Source organism: Pteropus medius, unplaced genomic scaffold (genome assembly GCF_902729225.1).
Source record: "Pteropus medius unplaced genomic scaffold, Ma_sr-lr_union100, whole genome shotgun sequence".
Taxonomy (NCBI): Eukaryota; Metazoa; Chordata; class Mammalia; order Chiroptera; family Pteropodidae; genus Pteropus; species Pteropus medius.
In genome coordinates, this window is record NW_024340696.1 from 33,170,347 (window position 1) to 33,179,527 (window position 9,181).

The window sequence follows — 9,181 nt, forward strand, 5'->3', positions numbered from 1 at the left end:
GCCTGAAACTTTTAAAGACGCCAGTCGAGGAGACCCAGAGTGGCCGGGAGCTGAGTAAGGCCTCCTGGACTCCTCGAAAGCAGTTCACCTCGGGAGGAGCCAGAGGCGGGGCACTAGCTACACAGGCGGAGCGTGTTCGGGTGGAGCACATCAAAGAGAAAGGGGTGGGATCCGACACTAAAGGGGCAAAAGGACCGGCCTCTAAGTGGAATTGAGTAGGAGCTGGCAGCGGATGGATCGGGTCTGTGGAGGCGCATAGGAAGTGGAGCAGGGCAGAGGCTATAGTCTCCAGTCACTGCTATTTCCCCGCAGAGGGAGCTCCTGCATGCCCTGTACGGGTCCCTGGACTCCGTAGACATCTGTTTTAGATGACCGGGAGGTCCTAGGGGATTCCTGGGGATTGCGCAGTCCCTCCGGCACATCACCGGGAATTTGCCCCCACCGCGCCACCCCCGGAGGCACACACTTAACTCTACAGTGTGAGCCCGGGGCTCTCCTACAGGACCTTTCCCTACCACGCACCAACTTCCTCTCTCCAAGTGTAGGAGTCCCCATTCTCCCACCCCCACCCCCTCTTTCTGTCCCTCTCAGTCTCTCTCCAGCTTTAGCCTGAAAACTCCATACACCTCACGGCACAAAGCCTCAGGGCTCAAGCTTCCAGTTGCTCAGTTCGCTGCACGCTTGGCCACCGGGTAGCCCGGGGAAGCACACCCGCATCCCCTCAAGCCCTAATCCTTCGCTCCCCATTGGGCCCCCAGGCCCCCGCCCTCCTCCCATCCTCCTCTTTCTCTCGGCTGCCTGGGAGTGGCGTCAGCACGCCCGCCGGGCGTGGGGTTTAAATGCCCACTAGCGGGAGCCGGGACGCTTCTGTCCCGGAGCGCGGTCTGGGCTGGAATTGCAGGGGCGGGAGGGGAGCGTGCGAGCGGGATCCAGAGCCGCGGAGCGCGCTGCCCCTGGCTCCGCCGTGGATGACTCCGGAGCACCGGTCCAAGTACCGCCCATGCAGCATCCCTGCGCTCAACCGTCCGGGAGTTAATGATAAAACCCTTAACTGTCTCCGCTGCGGGGAGCCATGAGCTGTCTGGATGTTATGTACCAAGTCTATGGTCCTCCGCAGCCTTACTTCGCAGCCGCTTACACCCCCTACCACCAGGTACGTGTCTCTTCCGGGCCAGAACCTCGGAGACGGGTGGCGCGCCCCGGTTCTCGGAGCAAAGCCTGTAGCCCGAGGTCCACCGCGCCTCCGCGCAGGTCCCGGGCGTCCGACCCGCGGCAGGAGCCTCCAGGATGCCGGGATTGCCCGCGCTGCTACCGGCTAGATTGAGCTAACCCCTTTAGCTTGCCCGTTTGCTCTCTTGGGAAGGCAGCTAAACCCTGCTTATGCTGGGAATAATTAGACGAGGTTTTGCTGGGAATAATTAGACGAGGATCGCGCCTGCTGGATTGTCTTAGTTTCTGTCCGCCTCTAGATTTATCCGAGCCTGAGCCCAATGCGGGTACGGGGAGATGGGAGCAAAAGATCACGCATATAAAACCAAACCTTGGTCCCAACAAATCAAAGGCCTGTCTCTATCTTTTTGTTTCGTGATCCAAAGACCCGCGTTCTCATCCGTACAAGCTTATACAAGGCATATATTTTATTTTTTCCATTTCAATTCTCAGGAGCTCAGGCCAGTTAATTCCAGAATCAAGGAATTCATTACAAAGAGTACCGCACGAAACGCATCTGTTTTATAATCTTTGTTCTGCAAAGTTTTGAGGAGTATTATTGGGGAACGATTGACTGGACAGGGGTCAGCTTCATAGACAATAATACTTCAGCTTTCAAGAGCTTGAGGAGCTGAATAGGGCTGCCCTGCAGCCAACAAACCCACTTTTAAGAAGGCCGCTTAACCCCGGTTCTGCAAACTTAAGTTTTGTTTAAATATTTTTATTTCTCCTTTCTCTGGGCTGCGTCCGTTGAACAGTTCTTTACATTTCCTCAGTTGATGTAGTGGAAACTGAGGACACTAGTCCTGGAAAAGAACAAGACCACATCGGGGAGGGGGTGCGGGTAGGAGGCGGGACCAGGTTAGAAAGTGGGAGCCTGGAGTCCTGCTTCGAGAAAATTGAAATACACTGCTACCCGCAGTTCATGTTTTCATCTGTTTTGCTTGCAAATTCAAAATATCTATTCAGCTTTTGCTTCCCACCCCCCTCCTCTTTTTTAAACTTCCCGATCAGGAGTTTATTTGGTCTTAATATTAATTTTAGGAATCACCAGAGTACCTCATTGTAAGCCAAGTGGGAATGTGTTAGAAGTGGTGATATTGCTAAGTAACTCTTTTGGCTTCAGTGTCTAAGATGAGCTGCTTCTCACGCTGGGACTATTGCAAAGAGAGGTGGATTGTTTTTCTGTCTGTTTGGTCCTTTCTCCTCCCTGACCCCAGACCAATCTATTGCATTTCTGTATGGTCAGTCCCCCTTGGAAGCCACCTCTGCCTGCATAATGCTTTAACACTGCATTCAGTCCATTGATCATTTCTAAGAAAATGTTTTAAGTAGCTACACTTGGTTTTTTAAAATCACTATTGGACAGTCACAATTTACCCAGCCTCGCAGCCAACATCCTCTGCAGCTCCTTTTTATTACTTGTTTCCTCAACGTGCACAGAGATGGTGAGAGTGGAAATTCTCATAACCCATTGGTTTTTCTTCAATCTAAAGATCTCTTTTAAAAAGGAGAAAGCCTTTTAAATAGTGTATGTGTGACTAAACAAATATCAACTTAGGTTTACTAAAATGATCCATGTCACGATGTTATTCCACCTTTTACTCCACACGATTCTGTCATAAGTGGAACTCTTTCAAAACTCTGCGGCATTTCTTTCTTTCCAATTTGCTTGTGTGGAGTGGATTTTTATATTTTCATGTTCTATCGTGAGGATGCTTATCCTGCATCTTGTGCATCTGTCTTGAATTCTCAAGCAGGGAACAATCAGGCCCTAACTGGACTTGGGTGCCCTTTACCCTTGGAGCCTGATTTAAAAATATATTTACCCTGAGTCTGACCCTGCGAGTTAAACTCCACTCATAACCTGGCTGCTTAGGCATCTTCTGGGACCTTCACCCTGATACATTCAAAGACCTTTCCCTATGGCCTGGCAGCATTTCTGGTGTGACAGAGGCACCAAGAAGGTCAACATGCCTCTCAATAAGCCCACTTTTGTAGGGATGCAGGTTGGGAGGCCTGCTGACTATGTAGGCTACCTTATTGAGCATGGGCTTAAGCACCCATGCCAATCGCCCCTTGGATACTTTAGGGATCAGATGAGGGAGTTCAGTCTAAACTCAATTTGCCATCTCTTCTGAAATTGACCTCTCTATTCTTCTCTCTTTGAGCAGAAATTAGCCTATTACTCCAAAATGCAGGAAGCCCAAGAGTGTAACACCAGCCCCAGCAACAGCAGCGGCAGCTCCTCCTTTTCCAGCCAAACTCCGGCCAGTATAAAAGAAGAAGAAGGCAGTCCGGAGAAAGAGCGCCCACCAGAGGCGGAGTATATCAACTCCCGCTGCGTCCTCTTCACCTATTTCCAGGGAGACATCAGCTCCGTGGTGGACGAGCACTTCAGCAGGGCCCTGAGCCAGCCTAGCAGCTATTCCCCAAGCTGTACAAGCAACAAAGCACCGAGGAGCTCGGGGCCCTGGCGTGGTGAGTATGGGGCTTCACTGGCAAAGGGGATAGAAGGCCCTCTCAACCTGGTATCCACCTAGAGAAGCTCAGTGAGAAGCAGTGGAAGGAATACTAGGTCTCAGAGAAGAGGTGAGGAGGGGAATTTAAGGGAGATAAGGAAGTAGAAAGAGGATGGCCACAGGTCTAAGATCTCTCCTCCAAAAGGCAGAAGAGCAGAGCAGAGCAATGACCTAGAAAAAAAACACTATCCTTGGAATTGGGAGGCTTGGGTTTGCATGTTAACTCCTCTATGTCCTAGCAATATGACGTTGGGCGAATCTTTTAACCTCTTTGAGGTCATTCTATTTACTGGTCTCAAATTAGAATGATACTTGCCCTCTTAACTATCCCTGGAGATGGCAATAAGATAAACAGAAAAATCTATGGAAATGTGAGGTTTCCAACACTCCTCCAAGCCAGAAGGGAGGAGGATCTTCACATACTACAACTTTCAGGGCCCTTACCCCATTTCTTAAAATTTACCCAGAAAGAAAAGTCACAGGTCCCACTGCAAGCAAAATCTCCTGAAGAATGTTTCCTGGAACCTACCTGTGCCATTTGTCAGGTTTCAGTTACAAGATTTCAGGGAAATCTTGAAGCAGAAAACATCTTTCAATAAGCAAACAAAGTAACAAAGAAATAAGAATGTAGGTAGAGCCAAAACATTTCTAAAGGTTTTCCCCCAAACACGTCCCTCTTTCTTGTTCTGCTCTTCCCACAAAGCCCACTTTACCCAGCCTGGGACAATGATTTCTTGGACAAGTCAATTAAATCTCCCTCCTATTCTGAAATCTCAACCTCCCTTTATTACCAAGACAAGGGTAGAGTTAATTATTTGGTAAACTTCTCACTAAGCTTTGTTTTTGATGTGTGCCAAGCTGGGAAATGAGGACTTTATTGTAAAAAGGAAGACATATTACATTTTTGAGGAAATGACAACCATCACTCTCTCTTTTTTTTTCTTGAGTTTGACAGTTTGTACAAGCCTTGCCTAGACAAGCTCCAAAAACATTAGTTTTAAATACAGAACATTCTTTTTATTCTCAACTAAAGTCAACTAAATATTTTTAATAGGAAGACTGTTCATCACTTAAAATGCACTTTAAAAGTATTCTCTAGTCTGTGTGCCTATGCCTTCTGCAGAGATGCTCAATGAAGATCACTTGAATTAAATGTTCTTTTATCCCTCCCTCCTCACTAAAGGAAACAAATTTGATCTAAATGTTGTCCTCTTAAAATGCTTCTAAGAACTAGGGGTCAACAGCGATTTTGACAGTAGCAGTAGCAGCAGCAGTAGTAGGAGTAACAGTGATAATAATAAAATTATTATAAGTGTGGCATCCCCACTTTGGTGCAGAAAGTTTGTTAATTAAAACTTAAAAGACCTTTCCCTTCCTGTCCCTCTGTGCAAGCGATACAGCTGCCCTTTTAGTATGTCTGGTTTACTCTTTCGATTTAGTTCTTGGAAAAGAATATATATATTTGAAAGAAGTTTTCTAGAAAGGAGGCTAATAATAGCAATACTTCGAAATATGTCGATGGACTTCCAGTCTATCAGAGGCACATTTTCTAGAGCAAGGGAGGCTGAAACGCGAGAGGAGGTGGTAGTGTGATCGCTAGGCGGCCAACTAGGAGTGGGAAGAGGTATCTTTAGCTTGAGGAGAGGCTGCGGGTTGGAAAAGGGAGACCGTGTCTGCTCCAACGCTGTGGAGGCAGCGTGGAGTGGGTGAAGTTCCCCGCGCCCCAAAACCGGGGCTGGAGGAGGAGGTCTATCCGCTCTTCCTTTCTCCCTCAGTCCCCGGGTTTACTCACTGGTCACTTCTGCAAAATTCGAGGAAGCAGAGACCTCCTCTCAAAAAGATTCCCACATTTTTTCGTGCCCTGACTTCAAATTCACAAGCTGCAGCCCCCTTAGAAAGACTCCGCCCCAAAGCCTAGGCTGCGGCTGCTTTTCCGTCCCTGGCCGGCCCTGCGTGTTCAGCTCTCCAGCGGCCTTGCGCGGTTCACACTCGAGTCTCCTGGCGGTGACATGCTCCTTTCAACCTTTGCTCCCCTCCGGCTCGCCGGCCCGCAGACGGCTCCTTCCCGATGAGCCAGCGCAGCTTCCCCGCCTCCTTCTGGAATAGCGCGTACCAGGCGCCGGTGCCCGCGCCGCTGGGCAGCCAGCTAGCCGCCGCGCACTCGGAGATGCCCTTCGCCACCGCCGACCCGTACTCGCCCGCGGCGCTGCACAGCCACCTGCACCAGGGTGCGGCGGAGCCCTGGCACCACGCGCACCCCCATCACGCGCACCCGCACCCTCACCCTCACCCTCACCCTCACCCTCACCCTCACCACCCCTACGCCCTGGGCAGCGCCCTGGGTGCCCAGGCCGCCGCCTACCCGCGGCCGGCAGCGGTGCACGAGGTCTATGCGCCGCACTTTGATCCGCGCTACGGACCGCTGCTGATGCCCGCTGCCTCAGGGCGCGCAGCTCGCCTCGCGCCCGCCCCGGCACCCGCGCCCGGCAGCCCGCCCTGCGAGCTCTCCGCCAAGGGCGAACCTTCCGGCGCCGCTTGGGCCGCACCTGGAGGACCCTTCGCGAGCCCCACGGGGGACGTGGCCCAAGGTCTGGGCCTCAGCGTGGACTCAGGTAAGTCGGAGAGGGAGCTTGACAGACATAGGCCCCTCTTGTCCTATGCCTCACCCTGGACTGAACTCTGGACCCCCTTAGTTCTCTTTGGATACCCCAGTGACACTGTAGTGCGAACGTCTGCATGGCGGGGTTGCGTTTCAGTAGACAGATGACTCTGTGCCATCTGTGGGGGCAAGATAAGAATGTAGGACCCTGCCGTACCCTGATCGGTAAATATTAGAGGACTTTAAAATTTAATAAAATTTTATTAAATTTGTTGGAAAGATTCTAGCTCTGCGCTGTTCAGTTCTGTAGCCACTAGCCACGTGTATCTGCTGAGCACTTGAAATGTGGCTAGGCCCTACCGGATGTCTCTGTAAGTGTATAATACATTCTGGATTTAAAAACTTTGTCCCAAAAAATAGTAAAATTCATCTCCCTAATATTTTTATTGATTGCATGTTGAATTATTTTAAACACTGCATATTGGATGTATTGGGTTAAATAAAATATGTCACTAAGATTAATTTTCACCTGTTTCTTGTTACTTTCCTTCAATGTGGCTGCTAGAAAAATGTGGCTCCCATTGTGTTTTTATTGGACAGCGCTGATCTAGAGTAACTGCTAAGAGTAGTTTAAAATTCTCTACATCTTGGGGAAGGTGAGTCTTATTACCTAGTGACAATTATAAGGAAAGAAAAATACGACTCTGATATCAACTTAATTGCCAAATTAGATAAATCTCTTAAAAACGTAAAACTTAACTAGAATACGGTTTAAAAGATAATATTAAGTTTCTGACTTAAAGAGTTGAATTTGGAAGGTACATTCAAATAAGGGTTTACTTTTTTGCTTGCTTTAGTTTTAGGACAAATGAAAAAAATAGTTATAAATGCAATCTTTGGCATGTAGTCTTGCCCACTGCTCCTTCCGTCAGGTGAAGGTTTGACATTTCTGTTGACTTTGCTTTTACTTTCATTCATGCTCTTTAGATGAATTCTGTGACTTTCACAGTAAGACAGTGGTGTTTGTCTTTCTCTTTCCTTAAATATCTTGTGCCTTCCTTTCTCTCCTCTCTCTCCTTTTCTTCTCCCTCTCTTTCTTTTATTTTCTCTCTGCTTTCAGGTTTGCAGCCTCAGGACAAAAGCAAGGATCTGTACTGGTTTTAGACAACCCACCTTCTCCCCTGTAGGTCTCTGCCTAGCGCACTTGGTGACACTCAGAGCTGAATCGAGTGGGTTTGTAACAGCTTCTGATCTTGGTTTGCAGCTCGTCGTTATTCCCTCTGTGGTGCATCCCTCCTGAGCTGATCTGCTGACCCAGGGTTCCCCTTACCTTTCCCTTCCGACCAGCCAGGAGGCTCGGCAACTGTGCCTCTCACGTCAAGGATGAGGACACGGGGGAAGGCAGAGACTTCAAACTTCTCCGTGTGTCAGGAAAACCAAAACACATATCTCAGAAATTTCGTCTAAAAATAATTCTTTCTGCCAAAACAGCAGATCCGAAGACTCTGATTACATTTAACAGCTTTTGGACAAATCGCTGGAAGTATCTGTGGTGAGATCACTTAGGTGATATAAGATATTTTTGGAAGGAGGGAAAGAAAAAGAGACTTTTTGGTGTGAATATTTTTTATGCTGATGTGAATTATTTCATTAAGTAGTGTGATCATAGCACTACTGATGTCAGTATCTTCAGATTTAAAATGTTATTTGTATTTGCATTGAAGACTGTGGTAGAGAAGTAAAAAAGAAGCCAATTCCTTCTTCCTCACCTCTGTAGCCTCCAGCTCCCTTCCTACCCACTCCCTCCCTACCTCCGCCCCTGCCCCCCAGCCCCCCAGACAGACACAAAGACACACTTTTTCCTTTGGATTATGAACATGGAAGCCTCAGCCTGAATGTGAGTGGCAAGTGGCTTATCTGGAGCCACCTGCCCAAGTCTTATTGAAATGCAGCTGTTGTGGGACAACTGTTGAAAACTCCAGAAATACATCGACCAAGGTGGCACTTCCCAGTGTTTGGCACAACAATTGCAATTGCACTGGATATATTTTATATGTGTGTGTATATATATATCATATTTTTTACAAGGAACATTTTACGATGAAAGAAGAAACCCTTCTCTGCCTTCTCTCCCACAAATTCTGCCCCTTGTTCTAATCTCCTCTGGATAAAAAAAAAAAAAAAAAAACAAGAGACCCTAACTGTCTTCATGAAGAACTAGGAATCAGCACAAGGAGAAGGAATGTTCCATGGAGTCTCCGATACCTCGAATATTTTTCTTAGTCTCTATGGTCATGATTTGGTCACTTTAGTAGTGGGACAGGGAAAGGGGTCTGTGTGTGGGCAAAGCTAAAGGATATGAGGAAGAAGAAACAAACATTAAAGATAATCTGTTTACTACAAGGTCGCTGTGTTGTTTCATAAAAAGAAAATAAATGTCTTAGTTTTTCTCTAGAATAAAATAATTTATAGAAGATCTGATGTCAGAAAGTAATACTACTTGATATTTTGTGTGTGCATATGTGTGTGTGTATTATTTTCAGGAAAAGAATTATTCTTAAATTCTAGACTCTTATGACAGTAGAGTTGTCAAGATAAAAAGTGTCTTTGAAATATTGGCTATCTTTATATTTTAATAAGCTAGGCTAAGAATCCAAACCTACCACTAAAGGAAAAAAAAAGATTACTAAGAAATTAATGGTTTTCTCTTTATTTCCTCATGACACCAAAGTTACTCATGTATCTCATTGAGGGAGATATTTTGTGTTATGCCCAAATTGCCCTTTAGATTGTTAAAGCATAAAAATATTAGTTCAAATCTTGACCTTCATTTGAACATGAGAGGCAAATA

General features: G+C 47.2%; 1 protein-coding gene across 2 annotated transcripts; it reads left to right on the top strand.

The window, feature by feature from the left end:
* Positions 1–228: 228 nt before the first annotated feature.
* On the top strand, positions 229–8,824 carry VGLL2 (vestigial like family member 2). Of its 2 annotated transcripts, XM_039871027.1 has the most exons (4): positions 681–1,153; positions 3,384–3,690; positions 5,786–6,343; positions 7,595–8,824. In XM_039871027.1, exons 1-4 carry the CDS (start codon positions 1,073–1,075, stop codon positions 7,633–7,635), a joined length of 987 nt encoding a protein of 328 aa, XP_039726961.1. In that variant the 5' UTR covers positions 681–1,072; the 3' UTR covers positions 7,636–8,824. The 2 variants fall into 2 exon arrangements, with proteins under 2 accessions (XP_039726953.1, XP_039726961.1); XM_039871019.1 differs by lacking the exon at positions 7,595–8,824 and having other exon boundaries at positions 229–1,153; positions 5,786–7,395.
* The last annotated feature ends 357 nt before the right edge of the window (positions 8,825–9,181 follow it).

Excerpts from the sequence above, each read along its gene's own strand:
- VGLL2 (XM_039871019.1), top strand. The coding sequence starts at position 1,073 with ATGAGCTGTCTGGATGTTATGTACCAAGTCTATGGTCCTCCGCAGCCT. Across the intron at positions 1,154-3,383 it reads CTTACACCCCCTACCACCAG|AAATTAGCCTATTACTCCAA; the intron begins GTACGTGTCTCT and ends CTCTTTGAGCAG. Across the intron at positions 3,691-5,785 it reads GAGCTCGGGGCCCTGGCGTG|ACGGCTCCTTCCCGATGAGC; the intron begins GTGAGTATGGGG and ends GCCGGCCCGCAG.